The following is a 20000-nucleotide window of genomic DNA, read 5'->3' on the forward strand; positions in this document are numbered from 1 at the left end:
GAGCCATGGCCGCTGAGCCTGCGCTTCCGGAGCCTGTGCTCCGCAACGGGAGAGGCAACAGCAGTGAGAGGCCCGCGTACCGCAAAAAAAAAAAAAAAAAAATGGTGGAGCCACAACATGGCGTCTTCCTACCAGGAAGCCAACTTAGAATGTTACAGGAGTGAAAACCAAAGTCTTATTGAATAAAATACTAAGATTCAGGGTTTTACTTGTTACAGTATATAAGATCCTTAACAAAGACACATACCTATATAATGTAATAAAGAAAATTAGATACATTTAAAATTAACCAGTTTTTGAAAATCAGAAATAGAGGTCATACAAACAATGTAGTATAGGAGGCTAAAGAGAGAAAGAGCTGTTTGGTCATCAGAGAAAGCTCGATGGAGAAGATGGATTGTGCGCTGGACATTATAAATTAGAGTTTTAAAAGGAAAAGATGAAAGGAGACAGTTCCCCATGAAAAGAACAGTAAGCTGAAACTAAGATGCGAAAAGAATAATAGTGGACTGGTTGGAACATACATTTTATGTAAGAGAATAGTGGGAGGTTAGACTGAAACAGTATGTTGATTCAATTTTGGAATGTTTTAAATGACAGGCTAAGGAATTTGACCTTTATATTTACATTGCCAACAGTGAGTCATTGAAGGTTTTTGAGCAGAGGGGTGACATATCCAGATAGAACTTTAGGAAGATGGTGCTGACAGCAATTGCAGGATGGCCTGGAAGGCAGAGAGGAGAACCCAGAACCACAACCCAAGGACACAGTAACCAGTGTCTGATTGAGAGCAGTGCTCAGGACAATTCACCGTGGTCTCCCTCATCTTAGCTTTTGAGATAATGTGAAAATGTGCTGTAAACACCCAAGCACAATACAAATACCATGTATTAGTCTTATTATTACTAACATTATCAAATGAAAAAGACGGGATGAAATTCCAATAAGCCAATTGTTTGCTGCTTAAGAAAGCAACCCACACAGAGAGTTGGATGGAGGGAGAGAGGGCAAAAGGTTAAACTAATGACTAAGGTGAGGTTTGGGAATTAATTTTTAAAACTGTCCCATTCTCCCCATTAGCATGAAAAATTCAGTCATCCACCTCAGAACCAGTGGGAAACATCTCATGAGGAGTTGAAGAGCTACACAGAAAGAAATATACTGGGGATTATTGAAAAGAAGACTCTACCATAAATAATGGTGAGTATATCTTTGGTGACCCTATAGTTTTACTTTAAGTACACCTTCAATGTTGCCTTCTCCTCCTAACTTCATTTATCCTCCACTCTTCACTTTTTAGATCCACAAGTTGAATCATAAAAGATACTGTGACCGGCAGCTTCGCTAAAATTACAACTGATAGCACTTAGCCAGGATTGAAGGGAACAGCTCTAGACCTCTAAACCTAGCACATTACTGGAGGCCAAAGGCTTTTTAAAGGACTTTCAATGTCCATACAGGATAAATTGGAGGGAGGGAGGATCAAATGTGTGTTTTCTTTTGTATTTGGATAAAAGCAAGAGGGAAGAATCACCCCAAGGGGCCGTAGAACCAGGGAAATGCTTTTCTACTCTGCTATCTTTTAAGTGCATTGCACTGAAATATTTATGCTTGCTGCATTGCAAATATACAGAATCATATAAATGCTAAACTCATGACATTATTATCAGATATCTACAGGCCTATGTCTCCAATAATCAAAGAGAATCTTTAAACAATAAATAACTTTTTTTAAAATACCAAGATAAAATAATGAAGTCGGCAGGAATGAATGGATACTTAATGAAGCACAGAAACATGAGGTCAAAATAGAGGAAAGAGGGCTTCCCTGGTGGTGCAGTGGTTGCGAGTCCGCCTGCCGATGCAGGGGATGCGGGTTCGTGCCCCGGTCCGGGAGGATCCCACATGCCGCGGAGCGGCTAGGCCCGTGAGCCATGGCCGCTGAGCCTGCGCGTCCGGAGCCTGTGCTCCGCAACGGGAGAGGCCACAACGGTGAGAAAGGACCGCGTACCGCAAATATATATATATATATATATATATATATAGGAAAGAGAGTTCAGTTCAGAAACACTCACTGAGCCTCTAGTGTGTAACAGGTATTTGTGTTGGTTTCTAGAAATACAAAAATGAAGGAGACTCAACTGCTGTTCTTGGGGAGCTTCATCCAGTGAGGTAGAAAGATGCCTAAAAAACTAAAACTGGGACTATGATAGAAACTATGACCTTCAAAAGGCTACAATGTCAAGCAAAAGAATGACATTGGGAATGTTCACCAACCGGCATAGGAAAAATTACATGGAAGATCATCTATCCTTAAAAAAAAAAAAAGATCATCCATCCTTGTCTGGGCTCTGGGTGAGAGAAAAATTCTCCCTTGATAGTTTAAACATTTGAACTGAGACACTGGATTTAGCATTGGTTCAAACATTGGAAACAAGAAAACCCCAAGTTTAAAAATTGACATTAAAATTGGGCCTGGACTGGCATGGCAGAGGGTTTTTCTCCAAGATGTTTGCAAGAACATTTCCCAGGCCACAGGTTCTTCTTCCAGTGTGACTTTGGCACACCTACTATCAAAATGTAGAGTCCACCTTCCCTCGCCCTTGAATCTGGGTGGGTTGAGACTATGACAGAAGTGATGTTATATGACTTCCAAGGCTACGTCATAAAAGGCAAGACAGCTTCTTTTTAATAGACTTTATTTATTAGACCAGTTTTAGGTTCACAGCATAATTGAGAGGATGTTACAGAGATTTCCCATATACCTCCTGCTTTTACACATGCAAGCCTCCCCCCTTACCAACATCCCCCACCAGAATGGTATGTTTGTTACAACTGTTGAACCTGCATACACATCATTATCACCCAGAGTCCATAGTTTACGTTAGAGCTCACACTTCATGTTGTATGTTCTACGGGTTTGAACAAACATATGACATGTATCCTACATTACAGTATCATACAGAGTATTTTCACTGCCCTAAAAGTCCTCTGTTCTCCTCCTATGCATCCCCCTCCCCACCGAGTCCCTGGCAACCATTACTCTTTTTACCGCAAGATGGCTTTTTTCTGGTTCTCTTTGGGATGTTGGCTCTTAGAACTCGGCCACCATGCCAAGAGCTCAAGCAGTCACTTGAAGGGGTCACATGTAGGCACTCCAGCCAACAGTTCTGGCTGAGGTCCCAGCCAACAGCCAGCATCAACCACCAGACATGAACTTAAGAAGCCTTCAGATGAGAAGCCTTATGAAGCCTTCAGATAAGAAGCCTTCAGCCCTTGGTTCCTCTCAGCTGAGGTTCCAGTACCTCATGGAGCAGAGACCAGCCATCCCTACTCTGCCCTTTTTGAATTTCTGTCCGACAGAAGCCATAAGCATTACAAATCATTGTTGTTTGTACCACTATGGAATATATACCTGACAGGAGACAATTTCCATTTCGACTAGGTGTCAACGATCACTGAGTTCTCCGCTTGGAGGTTTATACCTCTGATGACAGGATAAAATTTCCACACAGCAGCTTCCTGGTCTGTACATTTCAATCGTGTTTCTCTTCCGTTACCCAAACTCCTCTAGTGCCAGGTGCCATAGGGCATGTTTGTGTCACAGTGCAATCTCTGGCACTGCATTTTCATGTCATGACCAGTAGGAGTCTCCCTGGATGCCATTTTTTGCAGGATTGATGGGAGGCCAACAATAGCATGGAAATGACTGAGAACCCCATATATATATTTCACTAAATCCAAACTATTAAATGTATTTCCAAATTCAATTTCCTTTTAGCCAGATTCCAAAAATGTCCAACACCACCCAATACAAAGAGAAGTGTTACAGAAGGAGATGGAAAGAAAAATTGGACTTAACCAGATGGTATAAAAATATCTTAGATTTGCAAATTTTACAAAAATAGATGATCATATGAACATATTGCTGTGTCCCTTCCCACGGCATTCATTGGAAGAGGCTTATACAAGCAAGGGGCCGTAAAGCTAAGTTTCATTAGCTTTCACTAGATCCACCTCTGCTAACAAACAAATATCATTCAAAACCTGTACAGAGAAACAAACTACTCATAACAATTATGGGCACAAGAAATAAAGAGGCTTTTCATAGAAGAGAAGCTCAAATGGCCATCATACTATGATAAGATATTCAACCTCAGCAAAGATGGAAATTAAAACAACCAGATAAAATTTTGGACCATTCGAATTGAAAAATATTAACAGCTCAGTAAAACAGGGTGTTAGCAAAGTTGGAAACATATATTACTACTGAGATCGTAAATTGATACAACCAGTTTAGAGAACAATTTAACATCACTTTTGATAACAGAAAACAAGTGAAAATTAACTGTCCTAAGTAGGGGCATGACAAACTAAGATTTGTTCATAAAATGGAAAACTAGTAAATGATGACAGAACAATTTAAATGAATTAACTGTAACTAGGTTTATAAATGTGGATATATTTTTAAATCATTTGTTGAATTGCTTAAAAATGTGTCAAAATGACTTGTAGAGGTTGATATCATTTACCTATAATTTAAGATATATAAAATAATTATGTGTATTAGTTATGGATTCATATATGTTAGGAGATTTACAAGAGCATACATGGGAGTGATATACGTCAACTTCAAGATTGTCGAGTACTGTGAAGGATCTAAGAATTTGCCCTCCTTCTAAACTAACAAGTTAGTTTGCCAGTTTTATGGATGCTGGCAAAAGACACGAGATTCCTGGGTCAGAGACAAAGAACGTCATCACCCACGGCAGAGCAGGCAGCACACATTTGATGTTTGCATCAGTTCCCCTTGCCTCGCAAGTCTCACAAGGGTGTTGCCGAGTGGCCCAGGTGGAGATTGTACACACAATGGGTTTCTCTCATAGCTGAGGAACCCCCAGGCTTTTATGATGAACTGTAAGAGAACTTGAACCCTGGAGGGAGACACTCTCTTTATTGTGCCAGATAGTAAACAAAGCTGCCCTCTGCTCATAGGGAGAAAGCCTCTCCATCTTCTAAGATTGTTCACTCTACAAACAACCTTGAAAAGATAGTCTGGAACAGAATCTGTCAGTACTTCTGCTCACAAGATGTGCAGAAACATGAGCAATGTCTCTGAAAAGTTATTTCAGGGAAAGAAAGGTGGGGAAATATATTGGAGTGTGAAGCTTTAGTATCTGTAATGTTTTTTTAATAAAAGGGAAAAACTTTTCTAATTTAACATAAGAAAAAATGTAAAAGAGAGATTTGAAGCAGATACGGCAAATGTGAACATCCACTCAATATGGGTGGTGGGGATGTATATTTCTGCTATCTTATTATCTGTAATTTTCTGAATGTTTAACATATTTAAAATATTCCTTTTTAAACAAGAAATTAATTGGAGCCAGGTGCTTCTAGCTGCTCCCATCTATATTCACACAGGCCATTGTATGGGGCCGTTCTCAGAATCTTCTCTCCTTTGGCCAAGGGAGCCTCCATTCCTGGCTTCCTGTCTTTGACACCAAAGCTCAGAGAGGAGACTACAGTTGGCCTTTGGATACACAAAAGATTTACCTATATTTCAAAAGAGGTTCTGACTCAGTCTTCCTTGGAAAAGCAAACAGCTAACTGAGGTATTTTCCTCAGTGAGGGTAAGAGGGTAGAGGGTCTATTACTGTGGTTTCCATGTCTGGCTAAATGAGGGTAATGGCAGTGGGATCGAGAAAAGGAGGTGGTACAGTTGAACCAAAAAGTATTCCTGAGGTGGCATAGACCAAGTTGATTGGCTAATCAGATGTGGCAGACGAAAGAGAGCAATTCTCTGATAACTCACAGGGCTCTAGTACCTGAATCAATAGTGATGTCATTCACCTAAACAGGGAATATATTGAAAGAGAAGTTATTAACTTCAGGTTTACACGCGTTGACATTGAGGCACTCATAGGACACAGAAGTGGAGATGTCCTGTAGGCCATAGTACATATAGGTCTGGAACCAAAAGAAGAGGCCTAGTCTCAAGAATTTATGAGTCACTGGCACATGCATTGAAAGCTGAAGCCATGGGCTGAGCATATCACTCAACAAGCAGTAGGTCTTAACTTTGGAGAGTGATGGATCCTATTGGAAATCTAATGAAAGCTATGGATCCCTTACTTTTACACCATCCCCATCAAACTTACCCTATGAGCATATACATACATTTCTGCCTACACCAAAGCCCTTGCTTATGGAGGTGCTGGTACCCCAGGTTTCTGTATATTCGTTAAATGAATTAAGGGCATTCAAGAAAGTGCCCTTATCTTACCTATGGTGTAACTCTTCAGGACTTATAGGGCACTAGCCCTACACAGCAGGAGACCAGGGCGTTGGAAGAAGGTTGTGCTTTCTCTACTTCCATTTCCCTCCCTACGTAAACCCACTAATGGGGTTCCCGCCTCTTAAACAGCAATCTAATGATTGATCCTGGGCAGTTTCATTATCACAAGCCCAGGGCCTCTGTTGGACTGCCTGGGGTCTGCACTGGCGAATAAATCCTATGCCTGTGGTTGTGAGTGCTGTGAGCCTGCAGGACTCACCAGCAGCTTCCTGATTCGTTACGTGAAATCTCACCGGCTCTGGGCCATGCTACAAGTCTGGAGCTTTGCAACAACTTGGAGAGAAGAAAATCTAAAGGTGACACACAGCGTCTCTAGGTCTCAGACCATATCAAGCACTTGGCAGGGAGACACGCGCTCGAGCTAGGACAGGTGAACAGAGTTGTCTGTAATGAGACAAGCAGCCGCTTTTACTGTCTCCAGCACTTCCGACTGCTCGAAGCAGCAGCCTTGTTTCCTTCTGTAAATAGTGTGCTAAGTAATAGACCCACCTACAGGATGCTGAGAAAAGTGCAGCAGTGGGAATTTAAGGCCACAAAGGAGGGCTCATCTGTTAGCTTCTCTACTTCTCTGCTCATCTCTGCCCTATTCCTTTTGAGAAAAATATTCACTCCTTATATGCTCAAAACGGCGGGATTCTTTACTCCCGCTGACAAGCCCACAATCACATGTTCCACGTTGCAGGTTGGCCAACTTATCCTGAGCAAACCCATGCTCTCTGATTTCAAAATGAAGATCCCACCTTCCAGGGAAGTCCTCAGTCCCAAGCAAGCCAGGGTGGTCACCTTCCATGTTTGCCACTTCTGTTTCCCAAGGACTCACTGACTTCCCTCTGGGACAAGAAGGTATCATTGGTGCCCTGTATCTCATCCTCCCTGCTGGGAGAGAAATTTATGGCCTCATCCGGCTCGTGGCCCTCCTGGCAGCAGACTTACCAAACAGTGGCATAACTTATACACATATGCCCTCAATTTGAAGTCTAGTCATTATAAAGGATTATAAAATCCTCTTCATCCATTTCATCACATTTGTGAATTTTAAAAATGCAAACTTAGTCCATCACTTCTGAACTACTTGTGTCAGTGCTTTGACTACAGCACATTTTTTTCGATGTCAATATGTCTACTTTATAAAATCTATCCTAAAATCAACGCCCTCTTTTTTTTTTTTTTTTTTTTTTTTTTGCGGTACACGGGCCTCTCACTGTTGTGGCCTCTCCCGTTGGGGAGCACAGGCTCCGGACACGCAGGCTCAGCGGCCATGACTCACGGGTCCAGCCGCTCCGCGGCATGTGGGATCCTCTTGGACTGGGGCACGAACCCGTGACCCCTGCATCGGCAGGCGGACTCTCAACCACTGCGCCACCAGGGAAGCCCTCAACGCCCTCTTTTTAATGACAATCAATATTTTTGAGACTTCATTAGACTTTGAGGTCACATTTCCATTAATAATCCAAACTATAATAGATTCACACCTATATTCTACTTACTCCAGGAAATTCAGTCTTTTGCCAGACTCTGTCCCAAAAAGCTTTTGACAATCGCCTAGAGATGCTTCCCTGTCACCCAGTCCTTCCTGGAGGACAGCAATCAGCCAGCAGCACCCCTGGTCCTCGCTTGCCCCTGAGGCCCTTCTCATATCACAGTGTCCTTACCTCCTGCTTCTCTACTCCCTACCGCCAGCCTCCCCACAAGCATGAGCACAGATCCCTTCCTTAATTGCCACAGTAGTCCTAGAGACCTGGTATACATTTGATAAGAAACCCAGAGGAAGCACAAGCAGAGCAAATAACTGCTCCTACTAGGTCCACTCTCAGTACAGTGGGGATATCGCCTTGTGGATGGGAGCATGGTAGGGAGCCCTACCATCGTATCGTCTGAATTCCACCCTTTAGTAGTTGTGTGATATTGGGAAACCCATCTAAGCTCTCCAAGCCTGTTTCCTCATCTATAAAGAGGGGATAATGATAACATCTATCCAACATGAAAACTGGTACACAAATGTTCATAGCATCATTATTCGTAACAGCCAAAAAGTAGAAACAACCCAAACGTCCATCAACAACTGAAAGGGTAGACAAATGGGGGTATATAGTGGAATATTACTTGGAACAAAAAGGAATGAAGTACTGACTCATGCTACAACATTGATGGACCTCAAGAACAATATGCTAAGTGAAAGAAGCCAGTCACCAGGGACCATATCTTACCTGATTCCATTTAAATTAAATGTTTAGAAATCTATACAGAAAGAAAGTAGATTAGTGGTTGCCTAGGGCTAGGGATGGAAGGGAGAAGGAAGAAAATGGAAAGTGACTAATGGGCACAAGGTTTCTTTTTATTTTATTGGAGTATAGTTGCTTGACAATATTGTGTTAGTTTATACTATACAGCAAAATGAATGAGCTAGACATATACACATATCCCCTCTTTTTTGGATTTCCTTCTCATTTAGGTCACTACAGAGCACTGAGTAGAGTTCCCTGTGCTATACAGTAGGTTCTCATTATTTATCTGTCTTAAACATAGTATCAATAGTGTATATATGTCAATCCCAATCTCCCAATTCATCCCCTCCCCCCTTGGTATCCATAGTTTGTTCCCTATGTCTGTGTCTCTATTTCTGCTTTGTAAATAAGCTCGTCTATATTTTTTCAGATTCCACACATATGTGTTAGTATACGATATTTGTTTTTCTCTTCCTGACTTACTTCACTCTGTATGACAGACTCTAGGTCCATCCACATCTCTACAAATGACCGAATTTCGTTCCTTTTTATGGCTGAGTAATATTCCATTGTATATATGTATCACATCTTCTTTATCCATTCCTCTGTTGATGGGCATTTAAGTTGTTTCCATGTCCTGGTTATTGTAAACAGGGGCACAAGGTTTCTTTGTGGAATAATTAAAATATTCTAAAATTAGATTATGATGATGGTTACACAACTCTATAAATAGAAAACCAATGAATTGTATGCTTTAAACAGGTAAATTTTATGATATGTAATTGGTTCATCATAAAGCTACTTAAAAATTAATAGAACCTACCTTGCAAGCTTATTGTAAGAGTTAAATTAGATAATGCATGTAAACTGCTTAGCACAGTGCCTGGCACATATTAAGCGCTCAATAAATGTTAGCACCTATGGGCTTCCCCGGTGGCGCAGTGGTTGAGAGTCCGCCTGCCGACGCAGGGGACGCGGGTTCGTGCCCCGGTCCGGGAAGATCCCACATGCCGCGGAGCGGCTGGGCCCGTGAGCCACGGCCGCTGAGCCTGCGCGTCCGGAGCCTGTGCTCCGCAACGGGAGAGGCCACGACAGTGAGAGGCCCGCGCACCGCAAAAAAAAAAAAAAAAAATGTTAGCAGTTATGATTAGCACACAGCAGGCCAACTCAAGACATTTCAGCGAGTCATTCTTAAATAGGACAGAGTGTAAACTAACATTGACAGCTGTGGGTAGGTTGTGCTGCAACAAGCCTGCCCAGTTTCTTTCTGGTTTGTTTGTTTGTTTTTACCATCCACCTCTTCCCCCGGGTAAGATGAAGGTCATGGCTTTATGAGCTGCTCCCCTCATCCGTCATGGGGCGCTCTCATCAGCATCTGTAAGCAACACTTTAATAAAAGAGGGAAAGGAAAGAATGAAAGGAAAGAAGCAAGGTAGGAGGGAAAGAGGGATGGACAGAGGAACCTCCAAGGAAGCATGATAAAACTCCAGGTGAGCGGAGGTTAACAATACACAGACCAAAAACAAACCAAAAAAGTTCTGCCAAAGAGATATGATCTCACAAAGACAAAAACTTAACAAAGATATACACAGACCAAACATGTTGCTTCCCCACCTAAATAATGCTAAGGATTATTTCTATAAATTCTGGGTTAATATCTATAGCGTGCCAACCATGTACCAGGCACACGTGCAGGGGATTAGAGATGTATCAGTGGAAAACAGTTTTTGTCCTCATGTATAACCAAGACAATCACCCACCCTGGAACAGCAAGATAAATCAGTTCTTTAATTTAAATCTCTAACTAGAGTGACTGTCAACATCTGTAGTTAACAGAATTCGTAGGGGTGTCCTCACTTCTCTCATGACTGTCTGCGGTATGGCCCTGGACGCTCCTTCCCCAAGTAACCCACTCAGCAGTTTCAGCCCAGGCCCCAAACATGGAAGCTCTTGAGGGTCAACTCTTTCAACTCACACACCAGCCATTTTTCTCAGTACATACGAGTGTCCAGGTGGCTGCAGGAGTCCACACGGGGTCCAGAAGCATCTTTTACCTTTGATGGCTCTTGTGTAGAAACCAATCGTCCATTCAAGCCATCCCTCCCATTTGGTGAATTTTGTCTTAGACGTCATATTATACTTTTCCTGCTGCTCAACCTTGGTCTGGGCTATCCCAGGCTACCCAATATAGTTCACTAAATGTGAACCACAAAGAGAGAGAGTTAAGATCTGAATCCCTTTCCTTCTTAGACATTGATACATTCCTAACTACCTTTTTTTTTTTTTTTTTTTTGCGGTACGCGGGCTTCTCACTGCTGTGGCCTCTCCCGTTGCGGAGCACAGGCTCCGGACACGCAGGCTCAGCGGCCATGGCTCACGGGCCCAGCCGCTCCGCGGCATGTGGGATCTTCCCAGACCGGGGCACGAACCCGTGTCCCCTGCGTCGGCAGGCGGACTCTCAACCACTGCGCCACCAGGGAAGCCCCCTAACTACCTTTGTCCAATCTCTGCTCAACAACCTCCAAGCTCCACGTCATCCAATGGGTATGTGGGAGGGAAACCGCAGCTCCCCCTCTGGCACCAGCCGCAGTTCACCCGAAACTCCCTGTTATGCTCTTCCCCACACCCCTGCTCCCCAAAAGTGCTCTTCTAGAACAGAGTGAGTCTGCGCCAAAGGTTATTAACTTCTCCAGTAGGAACAGGAAACTCCCCGTTAAATAGATACACAGGTACATACATGCGCGTGTAAACACACACCCAGTTACTCCCACAAGGCACTGCAAGTCAGAGTGGTCACGAACAGAAAAAGTGAATTTCAGATTTTTCCACGTTGAGAACAAGAATGCGACCAACGTCTCACTCCTGTCCCAGGCTGATTCTATCCAAGTCCTAACATGGGCCTGACAAGATGTGCTGACCTCCAGGTCTCCCAGATTCCAGTTTTCTCTCGGTTGCCTAGGGTCCCCACCACTACTCTTCCTACACGCTCGTGCCTGTGAGAACAACGGAAGAGGAAAGGGGTTCTGTGCCTTCTCTTCTGGGATCACAGGCAGTTTCCTTGTTAACGATTCCTCGATTGACTCTCCAAGGACCAGGGGGCAGGTTTTTTCCACAGAGGGCTGGCATCTCTACAATATTTTGTTTGTTCCACATAAATAGTGCCCCAGGGATGTTCCCCCGGCTCTCAGAAGCTGCAGCAAGGACAAGGAAAAACAAGCTTGGGTGCTGCGTTGGTTAGTTTACTGTGTAACTTGGCTAGGTTGAAGGTATTCTGTAGATGTGACTAACATCATCTACAGTCAATTGACTTTAAATAAAAGTGATTATCCTCAGTGATGTGGATGAACCTCAGCCAATCAGTTGAAAGTTCCTAAGAACAAAAGTGAAGTTTCCTTGAGGAAGGAGAAATTCCACCTGTGGACCGTGGTGGCCACACCTGCTTGAACTTGCCTACAGAGTTCAAGTTTGCCTAACCCCCCCACAAGTGCATACGCCAATTCCTTGCAGCCAATCAAATCACACATACACATATACATATATGATTTACTGGTTTTGTTTCTCCAGTAGAACCCAGAGCGTTGCAGATGCCTCATACTCTTTGTAAAATCTGCTACTACAGAACATTGTTTTATAGATGTGGAAACTGAAGTCCAGTAAGGTGTAGGAACTTGCTCAATGCCAGTGGCAGAACTGACATGTAAATTTCAGGTTTCTTCCTCTGTGCCCATTGCTCTCAAGGCTCTTTCCTCTGTAGTTTTTAGACTGTCGTCCATGAGAAGTGACACTGTATTGGTCTGCAAGATCTTCACTACAGAGAATCCCTACTTTTTATAGCATTAAACGTCAAAATCTTCTGCACAGGCCCAGACACCTACCCGTCAATGCCAAAAGCCCTACGGAGCTGCAGTGTCAAAGGCAGCCTATTGCTCCCAATCCAATTCCAGGTATTTGGTGGGTCTTGACAGTAATTTAGAAATTAGGAGTTGGCTACCTGCTCACTTACCAGCTCCTCTCTGCCATCACCACCACTGCAGAGGAGTGAGAAGCAGTGGGTTTTTGAAAAAAAATGATTGCTATAAAATGCCTTCCATATCTGCTGATTTTCTCCTCACTCTGCCCTGCCGCATATACTCTATGCTTTCTTATCATCTCTTGGCTGACATCAGCGACTTTTTATGCGGTCATCAGTAGTCTCTTCACCTCAGTAAGTCAGAAAGAGACAGACAAATACCATACGATATCACTTATATGTAGAATCTAAAATAGAACACAAATGAACTTCTCTACGAAACAGAACCAGACTCACAGACATAGAGAACAGACTTGTGGTTGCCAAGGAGGAGGGGGCGTGGGGGAGGAAAAGATTGGGAGTTTGGGGTTAGCAGATGCAAACTATTATATATAGAATGGATAAACAACAAGGTCTGATTGTATTAGCATAGGGAACTGCATTCAATAACCTGTGATCAACCAAAATGGAAAAGAATATGAAAAAGTATGTATGTACGTGTATAACTGAATCACTTTGCTGTACAGCAGAAACTAACACAACATTGTAAATCAACTATACTTCAATGAGAGAATTTTTTTTTAAATAGTAATAATCTCTTCACCTCAATAAAACTCACCTCTGATGTCCTTCTCTCAGGAACTCAATTACTAGCTAAATAATTTGATAATTTATATTGCCTGTGGTAATGTAGGCAACAAACAAGTCAAACAGCTATTCTTCACAGATAATATTTACACAGTAAAATGATTTTTCTTGTCTCAATCCAAAAGAAACACAAACTGGAAAAATAAGTTGGGGTAGGTCAGGCGCCAGGAGATAAACTCTTAGGGGATCCTAAGTCAGTGCCTTTCAAATCCTGTTGCATACACTGTGACCTACTCCATTCATGGATAATGTTAAACCAGTGTTTTGTCATCCCCAAACTGAACGGACAGCAATCAACGCTTTCTAAAGTCCTTGGAACAAAACAGTCCTTTAACTGCTCGAAGTGTTCAGAGGCTGAATTTACTATGCTGCATTCTGGTGTAAGTGTCTTGCGGAGGTGGGGGAAAAGTGAGAATCTACTACAAGAAGGTAGACATTGCCTCTACCAGTCATCCAGAGAGAAGGTGGGGAACCTCAGAAAAGAAACTCCTACGTTTTTCTGGGCATCAGTCTCTTGGTTTGAACATCAAAGAATCGAATTAATATACTGAGAGTATTTCTACTAAAAGCTGAAAAGATGATTTGAATGGAGGGCTAGATGGGAGGTAGACAGGATGCCAGAGACAGAGTTCCTACTATCTGAGTCCATTTATATGAAGGTCAAGAACAGGTTAAACTAACATGCGGTGATGGTGGTCAGAGTAGTATTTATCTTGGGGGCGAGTATTGCCTGGGAAGGGGCACATGGAGCCCTCTAGGGTGCTGGAAATATTCTATATTTTGATCTTATTAGGAGTTTTACAAGTATGTACATATGTAAATATTCATCAAGCTTTAAACATTAAGATTTGTGGGCTTCCTATCATATATGTCCATCTCAATACAAATAAAAATGTTAAAATCGACGCTAGTAAATAGAAGATGATTAACTTGAAAACCAAGTTATGCAGATGTATATAATGTAATCCTTTCTGTTATCGAGTTTCCCTCTATAAGCCCCTAGAAAAAAAGACAGTACAACCTGGCTGGTGCATCCAAGTGGGGTGATCATGGGTCCACAGCTGAGGCAGTGATAGAGCCCTTTGCAGTGGAGACTGTAGTGATTTGAGAGATTCCCCAGGAATCTAGAAGCTGCAAAATCTAACTGCCCCTCTCACAGAATATTCTCCCTCCATTGCCAGCTGAGGAGGATCTGGGTTCACTTTGGTAACAGTGGTTTTCCTTGCAGCCCCTTGTGTATTTTTGTAATCATGATCCAAGATCCTAACCACAGCCTGAGAACCAAGATGTCGGTGGTGCTGCCAAACAGACACGCTGACCTGCAGACGGAGGTGATCAGAACACACACACTAGGACCCAGCCACATCACGGAGGTGATCTCCACTAGTCAACAAGAAAGAGGTGCATTTGCCCAAGTAGCTGTGTAACTAGTGCTTAGCACAGAATCCAGCCAGTACAGATCTGCAGAAACCATGTGTCAGATGCCCCAATGGGAGAAACTTCACTTAAAAGGAGCATCTCAGTCCCTTTTCTAGGTGAGACTAGTCACATGTACTAACGAAGCTTGCTAATTGCCACAACTTTTAACCCCTGGCCTTAACAGGTATTTCCAATTCCATTTTGTTTACGATAAATGCAAGCTCCACTTTTTCCATTTTTAAAGCATCTTCACAGGCCTAACATAGCCTGTAACGTAGTGAAGCTTGGAATTAATGAGCCTGTGCGTGTTTGCCCGTGTTGGGTGGCTTGTTCGTCCCATAGCAGATGGGACTCTGGCAGCGAGTCCCTCCAACCCAACCAGCTCGGCAGGATGGAGTATGGGCATGGCAGCCCCCACTGCAGATGTAGAGAGCAGGTGGAGGGGAGGTAGTTCCCCCAAGTGCGTGGGAGGGGGTGTGGGAATTTGTACCCAGAAGGTTGGAGTACGTGGCAGACATCGTGGCTGTCTCTACAGCGACGGTAATGGGAAGGGTTTGGAATCTTCAGACCCCAGAGGCTCTTCCCTTATGCCTTTTCCAGCACTGCATACACCTTCCCTGACCTCTCCTCCCGGATGCCCATATTCTGTTTACCAACCTGGCCAGGAGCCAATGAGTGGCTCAATGAGTGGAGAAAATAAAAGGGAGGGAGTTGAAACAAGTGCCACTGGAATGTCCCAGTTGCCCTTCCCCAACTTTGAATAACCTATGGCTCCATAAAACAAGGACTAATAGTCTTCACAAATGTGAGATGCTATTATTCACCCAAAGTTATTCCAGTCTTGGGGAAACGTGGCAAACATCTACCAGACTTCAGAGATCTTTTATTGAGTTTTTTTCTTAATAACCTAGTATCCTCGCTCTCCTCATATCACACCTCCCCACCCCTCCATCCCAGGCCTAGGAGGTGCCGAAGGGAGTGAGCAGTGGCTGCAAGCTCCTGGCCTAAATCCGGTGGGAAGAAGTGTTTGATGATAAGTGTGGCTCAGCAGGACACGGAAGAGCCACGGAGATGCCATGAGGTCCCACAAGGGGAGACACTTTCAAATAGACCAGTCCTTCAGGAGCGTTAAAATCTCTACCACCTGGCTAAAGGAACTGTATTAACTCTTTCTATCCAACTGGGATTTAAATTTCTTTTAAATGTCATGTGATAGAAGAGGTGTAGACGCCTAAAACTCTGAAGTGGCACCGTTTTTGAGTCAGATAAAGAAGGTGCATGAGTAAGGAAAGGATGTAAAAGGCTTCAAAGTTTGTCTAATATGTCAGAGACTCTATCATTTATTAAACTGACGTAAGCAATTAATCAGAAATTAGCCCTGGACAACCTGGAGAAAACACCGAAAGTATATGACTCTAGCTGCATGGCTAACACCAAATAGAGATCCTCCATGTGGAACCAGCTATCACGTTGTGTTTAAAAATCATCGCAGGTTCCAAGCTGAGCATCCAGTAAGACTGATAAGGTATAATTGCCCCAAACTCAGCTAACACTTACATTATTGCTTCACAGAGACCCCAATTCACCTGAGCAATATAAATGAAGAAAGGAAGGAGGTTATTGGCTTCTTTCTGCTCTGTGCCTCTGGGCCACATCTTCTGGCTCCTCCAGGATGGGGGGAGGTGCAGGAAGGTGAGACTAAACGTAGGTTTTCATAGACCTAATTGTACTTGCTAAGCACTTAGGTGTGTGACCAATCACTGCAGTGACTGGTAAAGAGGCCTAAACTTCTAATTTACCAAAATACCATCTTGCAGAAATGCTAGTGTATTAATATCTTAATGGCCTCTAATGATATCACAGAGGGACCAGGGAACCAAAAACAGTCCTGCCTCAGGGAGCTTTTCAAAGAGCAGTCGTGTAGGTACATTGTGCCTTGGTCACTCACACACCAGTTAGGGACCCAGAGCTCTGGCCAGGCAACCCTAAGTGTGGTCAAGTGGCTTCCCAGGATACCATGTGGTGGGACTGGCGTCGTTTCTAGAGATCCAGGTCCAAAAATGGAATGGCACCAAAATATCAGGGTAACCACAACATGTTAAAAGAACCTTCTCTGCAGAAAGAGCCATAGACTCAACAGGACGTCCCAGGCTAAGGCTTGGCCTGCGTGGGTTTGCATGGGCTCCACTGATGGAATAGTGGTGGGAGCAGCTGAGCCATTGCCAGGCCCCGAGTGGACCCTCAGACTCCCTCAGGGATGACCCAAGAAGGCCACCAGTCAGTGCAGCGTGATGTTGATGATGGGAGAACCGCCCATCACCCAGGTCTGGAAACCTCACTCCTGTGGCGATCAGCACGTGCAGTAGTGGATAGAAAAGGAAAAGGGAAACCAATGAAACCGTGATTCTGCTCACTGGCCACAGCAATGGCCTAGGCTGGGGCAGAGGTTGAAACTCTTATCTGATGAGGTTCCCGGAGTATTTATCATTCTCTTTCTCTATTCCAGGCAAGCTGTTTCCTAGTTTGGCTCTGAGGTCATTGTCTGGAGCACTTGTACAAAACACAGATTCCTGGACTCCAGCCCCAAAGATTCTGACCCAAGAGGTATGCAGTACGCCCAGGAATCTGTTTCTAACAGGTGTTCCAGGTGATGCTGGCACAGGGGATCCAAGGACCAGTGTTTGAGAATAACCGCTCTAGTCCACACCGACTCCTTATATCATCAGTAACTGAGAATGGGCTGCATCTCATATGCAACACCAAGCATGACCCCGGGATCCCACTCTGACCTGCTGCCCTGTCTCGGGACACGTGTCTCTGAGCTCTGCCCCCTAGTGAGCTCCACAACTGTCCATTTAGCACATGCACTTCACACGCACTCAACTCAACCAGTGTTTATTGGGCACCTACTATAGGCAAGGCACAGAAACAGATGCTGCTATGGGGAACAGAGACAAGAAGGCTGGGCCTCACCCTCGAGGGGCTCACAGTCTAGTGGGAGAGAGACACACGCACAGGTACTAAAAATACAAGGCAGATTGAGGTGAGCTCTAGAACAGAGGCAAAACCAGTGGGAAGTCAGGGAGCCCAGCAGATCAGATGCTTGATGCAGTGGGTGGTGCTCTGGCCAGTCCCTGGGAGATGGGCAGGATTCGTACAGGTAGGACTGAACAGAGAAGGATATTTCAGGTACAGGAGTAGGTATAGAGCTGGGAGAGTACACTGAATGTTCAAAAGACAGGGGCAGAATGTATGCCTTTACTGAAATATAGTATGCTAAAGGGAAAACAGGTAGCTAAAGCTGGAAAAGTGGTTTGAGGGCAGATGGCAGAGGAGATCGACTTCAATCTGTAGGCAATGGTGAGCCATCGAAGGTTTCTAAACCAGGGAGTGACATGATCTCATTTCCTCAACTCTCTACGCTGTAATATGTGATTAGCTCTGTTTTTGTTAACTTCACTCCATGGACTTACGGCCTTTCTTGGTCTCAAAGCAGAGGCTCTGTGGCCACACATACTTTCAGGGCTGCACAAAGCTCCAAAGCAGTGGCCTTAGGCTAAGTAAATTTTGAGCTCGCTTAACAGCCTTGCATCACCTCCACAGAACAAGAAGGACAGCCTTCTAGAATCACTTGACAGTAAGGGGCAGGGCACGAGGAAAATACTCAGCGAACTTTTGTTGCCTAAGCATAGCACGGATAAGTTGCAGAGAAAATGGGAGCGCAAAATGAAAATGGTGGAGAGATGCAGGTGACAAAATTAGCATTATCCAAACTAAACCATCTCCCTGTAGGCTTCTGGTATAACCCCGTTCACTGGGTGGGGAGACTCTGCAGTCTGACTCACTGGGATTAGTAGGTGAGACTTCTAAGAGCTCTACACCTAGCAGGTTCTCTGCTGACAACTTTCCTAGGATCCTGCTTAACTATCCAGGGAGGAGGGAGACTGGCGCCCACCCCGACCCGGGCTGCCACAGCCTGAGAAGGGATGCGAGGTCACTGCTGTCCAGGTAGACACAGCGATGCTGGTCAGCGAAGGCTCCCCCAGAACCTCCACACCAGCCGAAGCAGGAGCCTGGGTGGAGAGGGGCGAAGTCACAGCTGGATTACCCAGGAGAAACGCTCCCGGGGAGCCGGCGTGCACCTCTGAGCCCGACCCGGAAGGGCCCCCGCCACCGTTACTGATGGTCCACAGGCACGGGTAGGGGCTGCAGAGAAACAGAGAGAGAGAGAGAGAGAGAGAGAAAAAATGCTTGTCGACACACCCAGGAAGGACTGCCACCTGGCAAGCACGCACGCAGTGCTGAGCGGGGCACAGGTCTAGGAAGAGGGCATCGGACCATGGCGTTATTTCTAGCTCTGACACACACTGGCCCAGTTTCTGCAGAGAAGCAGCAAGATGTGCAGAACAGGCATATGATTAGGTGTCCTGAGACCCGCATTTTGATGCTGGCCCTACCTCCAGCAAGTTGTTCAGTTTTGAACATGGCATTTTATTTCTCTAGGTCTCACTTGCCACCTGTGTAAATGGACAGGGGAGTGAAAGGATGATATCTGGGCAGTATGATCTGTGAGTAAGATCCCTCACTGACCAAGAGAGGTGATGTGGCCTAATAGCCAGGACACATTGTTGTCAGAAAACCTAGGTTTGAACCCTCGCACTACCACTTATTAGCTCTGTGACTTTGATCAAATTATTTAATGTATGAGCCTCAGTTTCTTCATCCTCAAGATCTGGAGTGATAATCAGACATACCTTACAGATGTTGTTATGAGGATTAAATTAAAAAATGAGTATGTGATGTCTAACACATAGGACTCAGTAAATGATGGTTCTTATAATTAATTCTTCCATTCCAGGTTTCTACCTGTCAGCTCTGGTCCCTGGTAGAAAGGCTGGGGAGCTGTACCACTATCTTGGACTTCTCTTATCCTATGTCACTGGTTCACAAACTTGACTGCACATGGGAATCACTTAGCGAATTAAAAAAAAAAAAAAAAATACCGATGCCTGGGTTCTATCCCCCGAGATTCTCATCTAATTAGTCTGGCATGCGGTATCAGAAGTTTTTAAAGCTTTTCTGATGACTGTCATGTGCAGCCTATTTTGTGCCTTCACATAGAACCTAGATGAAAATGACTACAGGTGACACAGGCAGAATAACCTCCAGTGCTTTAGTCCTCACCGTGCTCTGACCTTTCAGAGTCTCCATTTTGCCTGATACTGTATTGCTTGATAATAGGCTCATTACCTAATGTCAGTACTGAACACATTTGTTTCTCTCTAGCAAAACCTTTATAGCATCAGCAGTGGGTTAAACATGCCACTGATGAAGCCAGAGG

At 44.2% G+C, this 20000-nt stretch overlaps 1 protein-coding gene across 3 annotated transcripts in view; it reads right to left on the reverse strand.

The window, feature by feature from the left end:
- Positions 1-7561: 7561 nt before the first annotated feature.
- Positions 7562-20000, reverse strand: part of TBX19 (T-box transcription factor 19) — a 70391-nt gene continuing 57952 nt past the window's right edge. For all 3 annotated transcript variants that reach the window (XM_022560128.3, XM_022560126.3, XM_089911473.1), the window contains exon 8: positions 7562-18865. In XM_022560128.3, the coding sequence (XP_022415836.1) occupies positions 18580-18865 (286 nt within the window). In that variant the 3' untranslated portion in view covers positions 7562-18579. The remainder of the gene's footprint in view (positions 18866-20000) is intronic.

Source organism: Delphinapterus leucas, chromosome 1 (assembly GCF_059928025.1).
Source record: "Delphinapterus leucas isolate spDelLeu-1000000601 "Yukka" chromosome 1, BTC_Dleu_Yukka2, whole genome shotgun sequence".
In the NCBI taxonomy this organism is placed as follows: Eukaryota; Metazoa; Chordata; class Mammalia; order Artiodactyla; family Monodontidae; genus Delphinapterus; species Delphinapterus leucas.